At 40.9% G+C, this 19,474-nt stretch overlaps 1 protein-coding gene across 1 annotated transcript in view; it reads right to left on the reverse strand.

The window, feature by feature from the left end:
* The window catches only part of LOC311524122 (gamma-aminobutyric acid receptor subunit pi-like), a 69,775-nt gene that overhangs the window by 32,375 nt on the left and 17,926 nt on the right, over positions 1-19,474 (reverse strand). The window contains exon 3 of the mRNA XM_084634913.1: positions 9,927-10,030. Within this exon, the coding sequence (XP_084491039.1) occupies positions 9,927-10,030 (104 nt within the window). The remainder of the gene's footprint in view (positions 1-9,926; positions 10,031-19,474) is intronic.

The following is a 19,474-nucleotide window of genomic DNA, read 5'->3' on the forward strand; positions in this document are numbered from 1 at the left end:
GATGAGAATTATGCAATAAAAATAACTGTCCACACGGAAACAATAGTTATTGCTCATGTATAAAACTTTTACTAGCCAAAGGCAGAGCGAATAAGCACTTTGAAAGCTTCAGGATTGTGTATACTAGAGAACTTAGAACATTTAATGCACAATAGAATTCTCTCTAAAGAGTTTCTAATTGAGGAACATTACATGTTATTGACATCTACATGTAGATAGTGTTGCTCTCTAGCCCAAGAACACTAATTGGATTGTGGCGACAAATGAAGAGAGAGAAACAATTCTGAGGGAGCGGATGCCTTAAGTTTATATCTACTTTATAATAATGTAAATAAGTTGCATATTTGGATTTTCTTTGGAAAGAGGACAGACAAGAGGAAGTGAAAAGAGGAAATCAGACGATGATGAACTAAACAGAAAGTTTTGAAACTCCCCTCACTTAGAATAGATTTATAAAAAAACTTTGAGAGTGAGATTATTCCAGCCTACAAATATTTTTAAGAACACATCTTTGTAGGAAGAGGGGATAAAATAGTCATCCTAGTTTAGACTGTGGCTAACTTCAACACAGAGATGTGGGAGTCCCAACTTTTACCCCGAATTTGAGAGTTTGGGGGACACACAGGCCTGTATCAAGTTGAATTGGAGAGTGGGCATGCGGTTTGGGGCTAATATCTGTCTGGAATACTGGTGACTAGAGGAGAAGAGGGGTGTAAGAGTGTGAATTTACTGCATGTTAAATAGGAAACATACAATTATTTTTAAAAAAACACTGCATTACTCAAACAAATTAGCATAATTAGTAGGGCTGTCAATTAATTGCAGTTAATTCACACGATTAACTCAAAAAATTAATTACAATTAAAAAATTAATCATGATTAATTGAAGTTTTAATTGCACCATTAAACAATAGAATACCAAATGAAATGTATTAAATATTTTTGGATGTTTTTCTACATTTTCAAATATTTATTTCTATTACAACACAAAATACAAGGCATACACTGCTCAAAATACAAGGCATACACTGCTCACTTTATATTATTATTTTTATTACAAATATTTGCACTGTAAAAATGATAAAAGAAATAGTATTTTTCAATTCCCCTCATAGAACTACTGTAGTGCAATCTCTTTATCGTGAAAGTGCAATTTACAAATGTAGACTTTTTTTGTTACATAACTGCATTCAAAAACAAAACAATATAAAACTTTAGAGCAGGGGTGGGCAAACTTTTTGGCCTGAGGGCCACATCGGGGTTCCAAAACTGTATGGAGGGCTGGGTAAGGAAGGCTTTGCCTCCCCAAACTGCCTGGCCCCTGCCCCCTATCCGTCCCCACCTACTTCCTGCCTCCTGACTGCCCCCCTCAGAACACCCGACCCATCCAACCCCCATTGCTCCTTGTCCCCTGACCTCCTCCTCCCAGGACCCCCCGCCCCTAACTGCCCCACTGGGAACCCACCCCCTATCCAACCCCCCTTGCTCCCTGTCTCCTGACTGCCCCGACTCCTATCCACACCCCTGCCCCCTGACAGGCCTCCCGGGACTCCCACACCTATCCAACCACCCCCTGTTCCCCTGTCTGCCCCCTGGGACCCTCTGCCCCTTATCCAACCCCTCCACTCCCCGCCCCCTTACCAAGCTGCTCTTAGCACCAGGACTGGCAGCCGTGCTGCCTGGCCAGAGCCAGCCACGCCGCCACGCTGCCCAGCAGGAGCTCACCCCCCCACCACCTAGAGCGCTGGTGGCATGGTGAGCTGAGGCTGTGGGGGAGAGGGGACAGCAGGGGAGGGGCCGGGGGCTAGCCTCCCCAGCCAGGAGCTCAAGGGCCGGGCAGGATGGTCCCGTGGGCCACAGTTTGCCCACCTCTGCTCTAGAGCCTACAAGTTCACTCAGCCACTCAGTCTTGTTCAGCCATTGTCTGCTTCTTATTTACAATGTCACTTAAAAGTGAGAAGAGGCATTTGCATGGCACTTTTGTAACTGGCATTGCAAGGTATTTACATACCAGATATGCCAAACAATCATATGCCTCTTCATGCTTTGGCCACCATTCCAGAGGACATGCTTCCATGCTGACAACACTTGTTAAAAAAAATGTATTCATTAAATTTATGACTGAACTCCTGGGGGACAATTGTGTTTCCTGATGTTTTATCCACATTCTGCCATATATTTCATGTTATAGCAGACCCGGATGATGACCCAGCACATGGTCATTTTAAGAAAACTTTCACTGCAGATTTGACAAAATGCAAAGAAGGTACCAATGCTGGTAAAGATAGCTACAGCACTCGACCCAAGGTTTAAGAATCTGATGTGCCTTCCAAAATCTGAGAGGGACGAAATGTGGAGCATGCGTTCAGAAATCTTAAAAACGCAACACTCTGATGCGGAAACTACAAAACCCGAACCACCAAAAAAGAAAATCAAACTTCTGCTGGTGGCATCTGACTCATGATGAAAATGAACGTGCAATGCTTTGGATCATTATCAGTATGGATATTAACATCATTATCAGCACCTCTAGAATGGTGGTTGAAGCATGAAGGGACATATGAATCTTTAGCATATCTGGCATGTAAATATATTGTGATGCCAGCTATATCAGTGCCATACGAACACCAGTTTTCACTTTCAGATGACATTGTAAACAAGAAATGGGAAGCATTATCTCCTGCAAATGTAAACAAACTTGTTTGTCTGAGCGATTGGCTGTATGAGAAGTAGGCCTGAATGGACTTTCTAGGCTCTAAAGTTTTATATTGCTTTATTTTTGAATGCAGCTATTTTTTTGTACATAATTCTACATTTGTAAGTTTGTCATTAATTTTTTTAATCATGGGATTAATCACAATTAATTTTTTAATCGCTTGACAGCCCTAATAATTAGAAAAAAAATATTCAGATTCACACAAGACAGTGGTAAATTAAAGTGTTGCTGTAACCATGTTGGTCCCAGGCTATCAGAAAGACAGTGTGGGTGAAGTAATATATTTTATTGGACCGACTTCTATTGGTGAGAAAGGCAAGTGTTTGAGCTTACACAGAGCTTTTCTTAAGGTCTGGGAAACATACTAATTTGACGTTTTGGTGTCCAGTTCCTTTAAGAACTACAAGAAAAATCATGCAGACAGGTATGAAGGTTAAAACTTTCAAAAGCCCCAATGTGATTTGGGAGCCTAAGGCCCATTTTCAAAAGCACTTAGCACAGGACTTTCAAAAGTGCCTAAGCAGATTAGATGCCTAACTCCTATTGACTTTTAATAGGAGGTAGGTGCTTTTGGAAATCCCCCTACTAGGAGTGTGTCTCATTGAAAGTTAATGAAAATTTTACCCAAAGTCACTATGTTGGAGCATGTTTACCAGCTGACAAAGACTTTAGTAAAGTGTCTACTAGTTAGTTACAAAGCTAAAGAAAATGATATTTTCACAAAAAATACGGTTTTAAGGTTGAGAGTGCCGTTAAACATGGGTTTTTTCTTTTTCATCTGGAGGTAGCCATTATGTACTTGGGGAAGGATAATTTTCTTGTTAGGGCACAAGCCTAGAACTTGGGAGACCCTAGTTAAATTCCCTGCTCTGTCATAGACATCCTGTTGGACCTCAGGCAAGTCACTCTGTTCCTCAATTCCTCATCTGTAAAAATGGAGATAATACTTCAATACCTCACAGGGATGTTGTGAGCATAAATTCAAGGGTTGTCAAGAAGTCAGTTTACCACCAGACAGTCCAGCAAGAATGACCTGATGTAGGTGGCAGCCTACCTTTTTGATTGCATCATAGTGCCATCTGTTAGCTAGCCTACTTAAAAGTCTTGATCAGTCATTTGAATACATGCTAATGCCACCTGTTGGGGAAAAGGTGAACTAATTGATTGGCTAATCTCCAAGAAAAAATATTGTATTTATGTATACCTTTGTTTGTATACCAGGCAATCAATGTACATGGTGGTTTACAAAGCAAATTCAACAAATTAAGAGATAGGGTCCCTGCCCTGACAAGTTTACAGTCTAAACCAACTAGACAAACATACATAAATTAACTCAGAAGGGAGTGGGGGGAAGGAGAGGAGAGTTCACAGTCATTAAACATGAAAAGTAAGATACATTCAGGAGTCACTCTACATTAGGGAATTTGATTTTTCAGTAATATTATCACTCCACTTCCATCCTTTGAATTCATTCTGACTTGACCGATGAACTGATGCAAAAGAAAGACATTGCCATAGGATTGTTAGGAAATGTGAACATTATCGTTATTGTTAATAATAAAAAAAATTAATGATATTACAGTAGCACCTTTTAGGAACAAGGTTGGTGCCCTGTTGTGTTAAATATTCTACAAACCTCTAGTAAATGAGAGGAGTAGATATGTACTTAAACAGATCTGATATAGACAAACCTAAAACCTCTTGATCAATTTTACATCTGCAAAAAGCTATGAGAGATTAGACTCTATTAACTACATGGATACTACACTAAACAAGAGGGATAAATTACCATTTTTCTATTGCTGGAGAAGAATGTTCACTCTATTCACAAGAATAAATATCTTCATAGTCTCTTCAATGGTGATTCTAGCTTGGTTTTTTTTTTAATTGAAAATAATTTCCAGTCATCTGTCTACCTCAGAATAAATGAAACATGTAAAGGAACTGGAAAGATGGAGGCTTTGCTGAAACAAGAAATTATGCCTCCTTAAAATGTATCATTAATTAATTATAATGATACTTGTCTCTCCCTCTTGGCAACAGCAATGGGGAATCCACAGTATCTGTCTGATGCCAATCTGTTAATAAATGATGTTCTCTTTTAGGAGTTAGAAATCCATTTGCTAAATATTAAAGAGAATTTAGTGTCAATTTTATTTGATAGTGTAATCCTTGCACACTAGTATCACTCCAAGAAATTTCATGTCCTGCCTGAAGTAAAACCTCAAATATGAACATCTCTGAACTATTGGGTTTCAAAATTCAGGATAAAATCTGTCCCATTTTTCACCAGATTAAATCATATTACTAGATCCCTTTATACCTAGTTAATACTAAACTCTAAACATTGTTGATGCCAGCAGTCAGCTCATCTAAACAAGATTATCTAGTCATATGACAAACTAATTCCCTTTTGGGAGCATATTTTTTCTGTAAACATCTTTACTGACTGTATAATTAATAGCAAATCAAACGGAGAGCAGATACAAACAAGAATATGCACACTATGTGTTGCATTCCAATGTCAGTTTGTATAAGAAAATTAATGAAAACAAGAGATGATTTCATTAAATCTATGAACTCCTTGATAAAATGAATTATACAATCTGCAGAGTCTCCTGAGTAATGTAAGCAGCATTATGGCCCAGATTTCCAAATTCGCAAGCACACTTTTATGCGTATCCAACATACATATGTACAAATACTTGCATGCATTTCAGGGATTGTACAGGCATACTTTGGACTCATGCCAGTGTACATATATGCTTATGTGCATATGCATGTGGGTCTATATGTTGCACTTAGGACCAGATCCTCAGGTGGTATAAATCAGCATAGCTTCATTGACTTCAGTGAAGCTACACCCATTTACAGCAAAAAATCCATTTGCATTTGGTCAATGCTTTGTCATTTTCTGTATACAATTATTAAACAACTAAACGAGAAAAAATAGTTGAGGTACCCATAATAACAAGACCCGAGAAGAGGTTTATGTGACTTCACTGATCCAGTGGCTTAACCCTGCATTTAGGGGTTGTGGACATTGTTGCAGCTCTGAGTAAAGTGTGTTATACTTTAGGCTTGGTCTACACTTAAAAGGTAAGTCAGCATAAGTACATTGGTCGGGAGTGTGGGGAAAAACAACAACAACAAAACCCACTAAGCTATGCCGGGAAAACCCTCAGTGTAGATGCACCTATATCAATAAAAGGGGGCTTCTGTTGATGTAGCTAATGTTATTCAGGGAAGTGGTGTTCCTACATATACAGAAAAAATGCCTTTGTCAGTGTAGGCTGTGTCTACATTAGAGAGCCATGCTGCTTCAATAACTTCCTTACTAAAAATCATCATTCGGTGCCACTGCTGCCCATATGTTATTCTCACAAAAATGGTGCCAAAACACTAATGCCAGTCACCTACGTTACTCCCTGTTAAATTTCTTCTCTCTCCCATCATGATTAATCCTGTTGTAAAAATTGCCACCTGTAAAATGCATTTCCTTTGATCTCACCCCACCTCTTCAGCAGACTTACTTTAACACAACTGAGAGGTAAGAAGCTCCGGCCAAACTCCAGTAGCTGAGAGCCATTGCTAAAATGTGCTCATGTGTTAGATCTCAACTAAAGTGATTTTGCTGAGGTGCTTTAGTATTGGACCTCAACTGAAGTGCTTTGCTATTGCTCTGTGTCTGTCTCTGTGCTGAGTCTCACTCAACCAAAGCACATTAACAAATGTGTACTAGTAGCGGACTAGAACTAAAGTCATTTTCCTCTGATCCAGCCACATATACATGTAGTGGCCCCAGCAATGATTATGCCTAAAAACGAAAGTCCTAATGGTAACCACTATTAGCCTATCTCATTGTGTATTATCCTAAATTAGATGGAATGTACTTAGCACTCCACATTTACTAACATTGTCTGTTATTTGCTAGCAAAAGACTGTCTCCCCCAACATGCTACATAAATGACCATTTAAAGCAGCTGTGTCAGCATTTGGGGCTCTTTTAGAATAAAAGAGAGAAACAGATGTAGGTATTTTATGCACTTTTAAATACAATATAGTAATGGCTATTCATATTTTATAAAATTGCTCTAAAAATTACATGTGGTCTGACACGCTCTGGCTGGTAAACTGACGAATAGTCTCACCACATGTGTTCAGACATTAGGAGATAATTGCATGATCTAAGAACCTCTTTAGCCAATGACTTTAAGTGATTACATAAAAGGAAATAATTTTGTCAGAGAGAATGGAAGCTTCTGAATGCCTAACTTTAGAATTAGTGCCTCCTTTCCCTTCTGTTCATTTATTTTACAATGCCATACATGACCTGCATATGTTTTAAAACTTAAGAACTTCAGTTTCAGAGTTTGCATGTTATTCAAGGAAGACAGATTTTATACATGCTGATCCATGCAAAGAACTGATCCATTATTAAGCCTTCAGATTTGTAGCTATCCCATGCAAGTCAATGTACCAGAGCTTTAAAAAAAAAAAGTTTAATATATAGTTGTTGCTGCTAAGTGTGTTTATAGCTAGGACCCCATAAATCTCAGTGCCAAGTTCAGAGGCAGAAGTGAGATTTCTGTTGAGAATATTGATAGATGCAGTAACATTTCTGTTGGCAGTAATCCTGGAGGTCTATAGAAGCTACTGTTGGTTTCACAATGCTAAGAAACCTCATCACTTTTTATTGTCTGTATATCTTACCTGAGTGTATGAGGAAATAAATATATTTACACTTAGGCCAAAGTAAGAGTAAAAAAGTCATAGCTCACTAATCCCAAGAGAAGGTTACATTTTAATACTAATCTCTTTTCTTCTGTTACTCTATCAATTTAAGAACAAAAATTGATGTTGGTTACATGTTTCTACTAGCACTGACTTATGATTGCATTTATTTTTAATTTATTTTAAAAGGTTAATATTTAACTTCACCAACTGGAAACCTTTAGAAATATGCAAATGAAGCCGACTATGGGGATTCTCAGGTAGCTGGCTTTCAAGCTGTTTTGTACCTGCAGCACAGCAAAATTCAGCCCTGATTGCAAGGGAGAATCTGGGTCTTCTTGTCTGGTGAGGGTGCGGGGGCTTTGGAATGAACTTCCCTTAGAACTCTGTCAGAGATCAAGTTCAGTGACCATTAGGACACAAATGCAAGATTCACTTATTTAATATTTGGTTTGTTGTGACCTTACTTTTATGTTTCAATTTCCATATTTAAAGCATCTAACTTCCTGGGTGATAAGAGCTATCAATTAATAGTAGTAACAATATTTGTTTCCACTTTTGTATAAGCAGCTTGAGAATCATTAAAATGAGATGTAAAGCTCTTCTCATGTCTAATGCTACATTCTAGTAGTCATAGATTATATTATATTGTTTTATGTAAATACACAGCTTAAATAATTACTTTAACTGATGGTCAAAGTATGACCCAATACCTGTGGGTGTCTAATATAAATAAATGAAATATTGGAAGGCTTGTTTATCATTGTTTGGTCTTCATAAACCCCACCTTGGTTCAAGAAAGCCATTACGTTATTGGTCACATTCTGATATTATAGGCAGCATACATCTGCAAATCAATGTGCCACTGTCAAATCTGGAAAAAAAGAGGTACAGAGAATAAGGAGATCTGCTCTCAAAGTTGGGCTATGTCTTTCAGATGCTGTGTTGTGTTACCGTGCACATGCGCCAACTCCGTGGGTGCTCCGGGGCTCAAGCACCCATGGAAAAAAAATAGGGGGTGCTCAGCACCCACGAGACTTAGTGGTTCCTGGCCCCCCTGAGTTTTGTACCTGAGGTCTGCTCACAGGGCACGCCCTCGCCCTAGACAGAGCTTGTGTGTGGAATGTGATCAGTTCTTTGCTGCTAACAGCTTCTGCCTTTGGGACAGGGAGTTTGTTTATAAACAGAGGCAGAGTGATTAAGATAACAAAAGGCTTGTCATTAAATTAAATTAAATTAAGGATCCTGTCAGGATCCTGAAAGCATTACCAGGCACTCCAGTTAAAAGATAGGAAACTCAGGGCTTGTCTACACTGGCACTTTACAGCACTGCAACTTTCTCGCTCAGGGGTGTGAAAAAACACCCCCCTGAGCTCAGCAAGTTTCAGCGCTGTAAAGCACCAGTGTAGACAGTGCCCCAGGGCTGGGAGCCACACTCCCAGCACTGGTAGCTATGCCCCTCATGGAGGTGGGTTTTTTAGAGCACTGGGAGAGAACTCAACTACACAACTGCTGCAACTACACAAGCCATGTTAAAGCACTGCTGTGGCAGCACTTTAATGTTGTCAGTGTAGACTAGCCCTAAGGTTAGGAATAAATGGTCCATTTTCAGAATGGAGAGAGGTAAATAGCAGCGTTCCCCCCCCCCCCAGGGGCCCGTACTAGGATCAGTGCTGTTCAACATGTTCATAAATTATCTGGAAAAAGGTGGCAAAATTTACAGATGATACAAATTTACTCAACATAATTAAGTCCAAAGCTGACCTCAAAATGTTGCAAAAGGATCTTACAAAACTGGGTGACTTGGCAACAAAATGGCAGATGAAATTCAGCGTTAAATGCAAAGTAATGCTATTGGCAAAATATAATCCTAACTATATATACAAATATATATACAAAATGAAAGCACTCTGCTTTCAGACTGCTTCAAATTTATATATCTTTCTCACTGTGCTTGTACCATCCTGAACTGCAGAACACTCATTCTCCAGCTTCAGAATGCTTAAAAATCATCTCCAGTCATCAATGAGACAAGTGCAACTGAATAATGTAGCTGTCCTTAACGAGCATCAAGACCATACCAGGGAACTAGATGTAAATAAGATTGCTGACAGTTATCCAGAAAGCTACAGTGAGATACCTAATGTCTTTAAACTGGGATGCTAGTGAAGACAGCTTGTAGGAGATTACAACGATGTTAATATACTGTAATTCATGATAATGTAATTATCAATTAATTAGTAGTTCATAACAATTTAATCATTATTGAAATAATAAAGTTACCAAGGACAGACACATTCAATAACTAGAATATGAAAGAAGTGTATAAATATGCTAAAAATAGCCTCCCCCCAAAACTGGCAGAGCCCCACTCCCCCAAACACACACACACCTCCTCAAAAGCACCCACCAGCAAAAACAAAAGTCAGCGCCCATGTTATGGCGTAAACTTGTCCAAAACAATTTATATACTTACTATCAAAAAATGGACGTAGGTACTTGTTGTATCCCTTCATTATTTTCTGAATAGTTGGAGGAAGAATTTCACCTTTTCCTTCAGCTGTGGACATTTTCATTAACCTAAAGGAAAAGAAGAACATGAAGGAAGAGTTTTATACAGACAAAATTGAGTTTCTTGAAACTGGTACTTGTGTCAGGGCCATAAAGGACTGCTTGCCATTAGATTTACATAACATGAAATGTTTGTGCTTTTGTATTTCATAATGCACTTATCTACAGAAAAATAATATCCTAGAGAATGTCAGACTTCATGAATCTTGTTCAGTCCCTAATTTGCAGAAACTACCATTTTTAGCCTTAAATATTTTTTTAGACTGCACGAATAACTGAACAGCTTGTGGAAACAACTCAGTTTTCTCTAGCGCTGAATGTGTAAAACATACAGTACCATATATCTTTTCTGGTGTGTTTGTTTTTTTGTTTCCTCATTTATAATGATGCTTCTTTTTATACGGCGAGATCCACTTAAAGTCCCCAGGGAAAAGAAGACAGTTTTTAAAAAAGGAATATTTTTATACACTAAATCTCTCAAAATCCTGCTTTTACTGCACCACATTTTAAGAGAGAGAGAGAAATAAATATGTTGAGTAAATCAAGTAGGATTACAGTGTACAGCAACACAAACTTGCTATGAGTACAATATAGGAAAGTAAAACAAATAAAACTAGTGGTATAACACGATTATTCCAGTGACTTAATAGTAGAGGTTTATGTAGAGATGTGGGTGGGAGTCCCATGGATTGGATACCAGACTGGAAATCGGGAGACTGTTGTTTTATTCCCCAGTTTGCCACTGTCCTACTGTGTGCCACTGGGCAAGTGTATTTCTCCTCACAATCTTTGCTGGGAGGTAGCTATATTTCATTGTCAGTTGTAAAGTTCTTTCTCCTAGAATCACATAGACTATGTGAATTCTTCTGTCTCTGGAAATTGATTTATTAGGCAAAGGTATTTCATTGATTTACTCCATTTTCTTTTAAGTATGCTCTTTTAACAATACTTGGCCACAATTAGATAGTTTGTTCACTGTAAGATTAATGATCTTCTAAAGAAGAAAGAACCTTTAAGTCAAGTGTATGTTTTAAATATGAATGAAATGTAGTATAATTACTTGCTGTATAAGTATCACCTTTTAATCTGTTACATGGAGGCCATGCTTGCAGTAGTTTTTCTGTCTCTCACCTAGTAACACATAATTACAGCTAAATAGCCAGTGAGTTGCACGAATTTAACCACATCGTTTTAATGGGCTGTGGATGAATATATTTCATGTTGTTATAAAAAAACCAGGGAAATTGCCAGACAACATTCTTTTTCATCACATCACACAACATCGTTCTTCTGATCAACATCTGATTGCGGATTGTATTTCAGTGGTCTGGAGTGTCAACTTTGTTATAACTTACATAAGCTGTTGCATGGTGTGTATGTCCATTAAGTAATTGGTGTTTTGAAACCATTTCTTTGAATCATTTTAATTATCACCCAGCTCTATGCTATTCCAGGATAATTCTGGATTTATGTAATGAGCTTCTAATGTGCAACCTCATTCCTCTTGTCTTTGATTAAATAATAACTAAGGGTCCTATTCAGTCCACAAGACCTCAATCATTTGTGCATTAGGACAACCCATTGTATTCAGGTGGCTGGAGAGGGTACATTACACCTCTTCCATAAGCAGAATAGCACTAACTCTTGAGTTTCCAAAACACAAGTTAAATAAGGCCCTGATTTAGCAAGATATTTAAGCATATAGCTAACAGTCCAACTTAAGAGTTTAAAATTAGGCTCCTTGCTTAAGTACCATGTTGCCTTTGGGGCCAAAAATCTGAGCCTACCAAGTAGTCCTATTCTGTAATAGGGATGCTGTGTATTTCCTTCTTTACGCCACCTCAAAAGGAGCAGGAGTAATTACTGCGATAGGGCATCTTGTACAGCTATAACAAAGGGAATTTTAAAAAGCCACGAACTTTTTGCTTTTCCCTTACGCATCTCCTCCACATATGTACCTGAGTTTCCTTTGCCTTGGTACTTAATTTTTAAACACATCTACCTCCTAAAGTAAGTTTTGTTCCTAAATGTTCTTAAGGAATTTATCCAAAATGCATTAGCACTCATCATAATAGAAAATTACTTTGAAATAGCTGTCTCAGGCTACTGTCTAGAGAATGTGTTTTAGAAAAATTATGAATATGTATTTATCCAATAGACTGGAATGCCTATTTGTTCTGGTCTGTCAGGTGTATAATGCATATTTTAAAACATTCTATATTTAACAAACCACAGAAGCTTCTACACAGAAAAATAATAATACTTTGAAATATACCAGCAATTGAAATGAAACTCTCTGTTACTTCAGTCTATCAATAATTTAATATGTATGTTAATTCTTTCCTTATTAAAAACCCAATGATGAAATATGGTAAATGCCCTCAAATCCAGGTGAAGGCTGTTAATATTTCACAGAAGGTGGTTGGATCAGTTCCTGAAAACCCAATCCAACAGTCCTTCCTTAATCTTATAAAACTCTCATTGTTCGATACTTTGAGCCAACAATCAACAGAAAAAACTCAATGGCCAAATTATTCTCAGATTTATTTGCAAAAGAGTATTCTATCAGGATAATCAATTAATCTCCCAATTTCTTAGAGAGATTTCATCTATAAATACATGGTATTATGAAACAAAAGGGCAAACAGAAAGGAGTTCCTGATTAAAGTCCACAACATACTAATCTCAGAGAAAATATTTGATAGTAAAATAGTGGGCGCAATTAAGCAGTATGGGTAAAACTTTCCATGCAACTGGCTCCAGAATAATCAAGATTCTGTATAGTGTGGTTCACTTAGGGACCAGCAAGCATAGTCAGCAGGCCACAGAAACAGTCCCCAAAGTAAAAAGGCAAACAATGTTAATGGCGTATTGAGGAAATGCACACAAGCCCAAGGATTACCCCAGGAACTGTGTACAACAGAAACCTCTCAGAGATAGCACTGCACACTGGGACCTGTTTGAACCAGACCACAGCAAAAGCGCTTTCCAGCAAGTGGAAAGAAGATATAAAAGTGGGACAATGACATCATCATGGAACCTCACTCTCCCTGCAACAACACACCTGGAAACACCTGAGGGGCAAGGACTGAAGTGGAAAGTGAGGATCTTTAGCCTGTGGTATGAAAACCTGGGAAAGCCAAAGCAACTTGTGTCTTAAGAGTCTGCCAGCCTGTTTATCATTCAGAGTGAGAATTTGCTAATTTACATCCTACTTATCTAGTGTGTTAAACTCAGTTTGCAGTTTTTGTTTATTTACTAAGGTAATCTGCTTTGATCTGTTGGCTATCCCTTATAACAACTTAAAATCTACCTCTTGTACTTAATAAACTTCTTTTTGTTTTAAACCCAGTTTGTGTAATTCATAACTGGGGGGGGGGGTTGCAAAAAGCTGTGCATATCTTTCCACATTAAGGGAGAGGGAGAATTTCAATTAGCTTACACTGTACAGTTCTCTGTGCAAAAAGAAAAGGAGTACTTGTGGCACCTTAGAGACTAACCAATTTATTTGAACATAAGCTTTCATGAGCTACAGCTCACTTCATCGGATGTATACTGTGGAACATACAGAAGATGTTTTTATACATAAAGACCATGAAAAAATGGGTGTTTATCAATACAAAAGGTTTTCTCTCCCCCACCCCACACTCCTGCTGGTAATAGCTTATCTAAAGTGATCACTCTCCTTACAATGTGTATGATAATCAAGGTGGGCCATTTCCAGCACAAAGCTTATGCTCAAATAAGGTCTCTAAGGTGCCACAAGTACTCCTTTTCTTTTTGTGAATACAGACTAACACGGCTGTTACTCTGAAACCTCTCCTTACAATGTGTATGATAATCAAGGTGGGCCATTTCCAGCACAAATCCAGGTTTTCTCCCCCCCAGGCCCCGCCCCACCCCACTCTCCTGTTGGTAATAGCTTATCTAAAGTGATCACTCTCCTTATTATTTGAGCATAAGTGTTCGTGAGCTACAGCTCATTTAATCAGATGCATACTGTGGAAAATACAGAAGATGAAACCTGGATTTGTGCTGGAAATGGCCCACCTTGATTATCATACACATTGTAAGGAGAGTGGTCACTTTAGATAAGCTATTACCAGCAGGAGAGTGGGGTGGGGGGAGAGAAAACCTTTTGTAGTGATAAACACCCATTTTTCATGGTCTGTGTGTATAAAAACATCTTCTGTATCTTCCACAGTATGCATCCGATGAAGTGAGCTGTAGCTCACGAAAGCTTATGCTCAAATAAATTGGTTAGTCTCTAAGGTGCCACAAGTACTCCTTTTCTTTTTGCAAATACAGACTAACACAGCTGTTACTCTGTTACACAGCTGTGTCCACTGACTCTTTTGTCCTCACTCCTGTGCCTGTGTTCTCCTTTGTTTCTTGTAATCAAATGGAGCCTGCACTTACACAGACTAACACAGCTGTTACTCTGAAAAAAGTTCTCTGTGCAATGCAAGACAATACAATTTTGGGTTTACTCTCCAGAGGGGAAGTGCACTTGAGTGCTGGACAATTCCTTAGCTAAAAGCTTTCCCATGCAGTACTGATTTCAGTTTCTGTGTCTTTCTGCAGCTGGATGTGTCCCTACCTGTGTGTGTGCTAGAGGAGGCTTGTGGGCCTGGCTTAGCAAGACAGGGTAAAGAAACCAAGGCTGGTGGAACATGCGGGCTCAGTGGTGTCCGAGTACATCAGGTGGTACCCCAGAAGGAGGGCAACCTGTCACAGACCTCTTCAAAATTATTTTGTTCTTTAATGTTTTTTTAAGAGTGCTTTTTGACTTTGTTTTTGAAATGTTATATCCTTGCAACCCTATTGATTTCAGCAGAATTACACACGTTTAAAAGGTCAGAATTTGGCCCATTAGTTAAGGGAGTCACAAAGGGAACTGGATTTCACAAACATACTGTAACCCAGGAAAAATGTTTTCAAACTCCTTCCCTAAAGTCTTTCAGTGGTGATCAGATCAAGATGATTCAAGTTTGTAGGGGTGTTCACACACTCCTGACACCTGGCCCTTCCACAGTGAGAGGGAGACCCTGGCACACTTCTGTGTAGGGTGTGTCAGGTTACAGGCCCTCTTTTGGCTCCTTCAGAACCTCTTACTGAGGTTCCGGCTGCACTTCTCCACACACCTCCTGATCTGTGCACACCCCATCCATGGTCGCACAGAGTCACGGGACCTCCTCATCAATCTCTTTTCCTAGCACTGGCCAAGATGGTCATCCATCACGCCAGGAGGAGGAAACTTGAGGGGGTGCTCTGCAACTATGGGAGCTATTTTTGGTCCCTTCTCCTCTCACATCTCAAGGCAGAGTTCCTCTGGGCAGTGTCCACTGACTCTTTTGTCCTCACTCCTGTGCCTGTGTTCTCCTTTGTTTCCTGTAATCAAATGGAGCCTGCACTTAGTGGTTCCACCCCCTTAGTTGAGGGCGGGATCTTTAGTCATTGGCAGGCCTAGACCTGCCTGCACCCAGTACTTCTAATAGTACCTCAAGCTTGTACCATCACCTGTTGTACTATGTGTGGCTGAACTGCTTTGTCTGAAATAAACTGTATTATGCTTCAGGCAGGGACCATGTGTCCATATATATTTCATATTCGTATATCACCTAGCACAGTGTTCACTTTCCATAAATAATAATAGTAATCAAATAATATCACTTAGCAAAGTTCATGTCCACTTTATTTCTGAACAAGTTCGACTGATCAACAGTATACTTAATATAAAATATTATGGATCACTGAAAACAATGAAGTTACACCAAGGGTGAGTTCAGCTCTATATTTCCACTGCTCCTAGCTGAAGTGGGCTTATTTCTATAATAGTGAGGTAAAATTCAGCTGGTAAATCCAATGTGTTCCTTTAAACTTCTTCCTTGCAGGCTCTCAGGTGCGTTTGTTACTTGGGCAAAAAATAATGTTCTGACTAGAGAGTAAAATTTCGAACCCTTAAGAGAGGGCCTGGACTAAATAATGTGGCTTATGTAAACCAGATGAAGGATCTGTTAGACAAATGGGTCCAAGGAAAGGGTGTCATTAGCTTTGACGGAATGTGTGATTTGATAGCTCAGGAGCAATTCCTGAATATGTCCAAGGAGGAAATAAAACAGTGTTTATGGGATTAGGAAATGGACTCAGCAGAAAGTCTTGCTTCTTATGCTGATCAGTACGAGCAGACCACCAGAGAGGCGGGGCAAGCCGGAACAAAACGGGTGTACGGAGGAGAGAGGAACAACCCTGGTCACAGTTGGAGCGGATACCAGAAGGGACACCCTCAGACCACACCCTACTACCGGGGGCAGCCCAAGGCCCCAACTACACACCAAGGAATACTCCAGACACCTTATCGTCCTGCCACACTGCTCTCCAGCAACCCACCTCACCCTAGTGACCCGTCAGCTGGACGATCTTTTAAATGTAACGAGCCGGGGCATGTAAGGCCAACTGCCCCAAGAACCCCAACAGATTACAGTTCATTGCACCAGAATCACACTAGAGGTCCTCAGGCCCAGATACCTCCCAGATACCCTCAGAGCGGAGGGAAACTGTGAGTGTGGGCGGGAAGAAGGTCACTGCGTGGAGGGACACCGGAGCACAAGTGTTGGCTATCCATGCTTCCTTAGTGGACCCCAGAGATCCAAGTGACAATTCAACCCTTCAAGTCCAACTCTTTCAATTTGCCTACAGCCAAGTTGCCTGTCCAGTACAAGGGCTGGTCAGGAAAGTGGACTTTTGCAGTCTGTGATGATTATCCCATCCCCATGCTGTTGGGGGAAGACTTGGCCAATCAGGTGAAGCTAGCCAAGAGCGTGGGAATGGTCACCCGCAGCCAGGCTAAGCAAGCTGTCACGCCTAGCTCTGTTCCAGAAACTTCTACCAGGACCCGGTCAGAGGTAATGGAACTGGACCCCATGCCAACTTCAGCAACAGCAATAGTGAATCCAGTCCCAAAGACCCAGACAGAGCCAGCCCCAGAACCGGAACCAGCGGAACAACCAGCACCAGACCCATTGCCAGCACTGAATCCAGTACTTGCAACCCCAACATCAGAGGGCCCCACCAAACCTGAACTGGCAGCAGCCCATAACCCTACACAAGAGGCTCAGCCAGAGCCTGAACCTTAACATAGTGCACCAGCGGAGAGTGGTTCACAGTCAACGGAAACAGCCCCATCCCCTACATCACTTCCAGAGGGACCAAGCCTCGGGCCACAATCCAAAGAGGAACTGATGTCTCCAGCAACAAGGGAACGGTTCCAGACTGAACAGGAAGCAGATGAAAACCTCCAGAGAGCTTGGACGGCGGCACGGAACAACCCACCGCCTCTCAGCTATTCTAATCAATCCAGGTTTGTTGTAGAAAGAGGACTTTTATACAAGGAAACTCTTTCTGGTGGACACCAGGAAGACTGGCATCCTCAGAGTCAGTTGGTAGTTCCAACTAAGTACCGGGTAAAGCTCTTGAGCTTAGCCCACGATCATCCTAGTGGCCATGCTGGGGTGAACAGGACCAAAGACCGTTTGGGGAGGTCATTCCACTGGGAGGGAATGGGCAAGGATGTTTCTACCTATGTCCGGTCTTGTGAGGTATGCCAAAGAGTGGGAAAACCCCAAGACCAGGTCAAAGCCCCTCTCCAGCCACTCCCCATCATTGAGGTTCCATTTCAGCGAGTAGCTGTGGATATTCTGGGTCCTTTTCTCAAATAGACACCCAGAGGAAAGCAGTACATACTGACTTTCATGGATTTTGCCACCCCTTACCATCATCAAAAAAATGGCCTGGTGGAGAAATTTAATGGAACTTTGGGGGCCATGATTCGTAAATGAGCACTCCAGTGATTGGGACCTAGTGTTGCAGCAGTTGCTGTTTGCCTACAGAGCTGTATCACATCCCAGTTTAGGGTTTTCACCATTTGAACTTGTATATGCCCATGAGGTTAAGGGGCCATTACAGTTGGTGAAACAACAATGGGAGGGGTTTACACTTTCTCCAGGAACTAACATTCTGGACTTTGTAACCAAGCTACAAAACACCCTCCGAACCTCTTTAGCCCTTCCTAAAGAAAACCTACAGGATGCTCAAAAAGAGCAAAAAGCCTGGTATGATAAACATGCCAGAGAGTGTTCCTTCAAAGTAGGGGACCAGGTCATGGTCTTGAAGGCGCTCCAGGCCCATAAAATGGAAGCATCGTGGGAAGGGCCATTCACAGTCTAGGAGCACCTGGGAGCTGTTAATTATCTCATAGCATTCCCCACCTCCAACTGAAAGCCTAGGGTGTACCATATTAATTCTCTGAAGCCCTTTTATTCCAGAGAATTAAAGGTTTGTCAGTTTATAGCCCAGGAAGGAGATGACTCTGAGTGGCCTGAAGGTGTCTACTACAAAGGGAAAAGTGCTGGTGGTGTGGAAGAGGTGAACCTCTCCATGACCCTTGGGCATATGCAGCGACAGCAGATCAAGGAGCTGTGCACTAGCTACGCGCCAACGTTCTCAGCCACCCTGGGACTGACTGAACGGGCATACTACTCCATTGACACAGGTAATGCTCACCCAATTAAAGTCCAACCTTACCGGGTATCTCCTCAAGCTAAAACTGCTATAGAACAGGAGATCCAGAATATGCTACAGATGGGGGTAATCCGCCCCTCTGAAAGTGCATGGGCATCTCCAGTGATTCTAGTTCCCAAACCAGATGGGGTGATACGTTTTTGCATGGACTACCATAAGCTAAATGCTGTAACTCGCCCAGACAACTATCCAATGCCATGCACAGATGAACTCTTAGAGAAACTGGGATGGGCCCAGTTCATCTCTACCTTGGACTTAACCAAGGGGTACTGGCAGGTACCACTAGATGAATCCACCAAGGAAAGGTCAGCCTTCACCACACATCTCGGGCTGTATGAATTTTAATGTACTCCCTTTCGGGCTGCGGAATGCACCCGCCACCTTCCAAAGACTTGTAGATGGTCTCCTAGCGGGATTAGGAGAATATGCAGTCGCCTACCTTGACGATGTGGCCATATTTTCGGATTCCTGGGCAGAACACCTAGAACTTCTACAAAAAGTCTTCGAGCGCATAAGGGAGGCACAACTAACTGTTAAGGCTAAGAAGTGTCAAATAGGCCTAAACAGAGTGACTTACCTTGCACACCAGGTGGGTCAAGGAACTATCAACCCCCTACAGACCAAAGTGGATGCTATCCAAAAGTGGCCTGTCCCAAAGTCAAAGAAACAGGTCCAATCCTTCGGCTTGGCCGGATATTACAGACGATTTGTACCGCAATACAGCCAAATCGCCACTCCACTGACAGACCTAACCAAAAAGAAACAGCCAAATGCCGTTCAGTGGACCGAAGAGTGTCAGAAGGCCTTTAACCAGCTGTCAAGGTTCCCTCCCCACTCTGAACTCTAGGGTACAGATGTGGGAACCTGCATGAA

The sequence above is a fragment of the Lepidochelys olivacea genome (assembly GCF_965140295.1).
Source record: "Lepidochelys olivacea isolate rLepOli2 genome assembly, chromosome: 7".
In the NCBI taxonomy this organism is placed as follows: domain Eukaryota; kingdom Metazoa; phylum Chordata; order Testudines; family Cheloniidae; genus Lepidochelys; species Lepidochelys olivacea.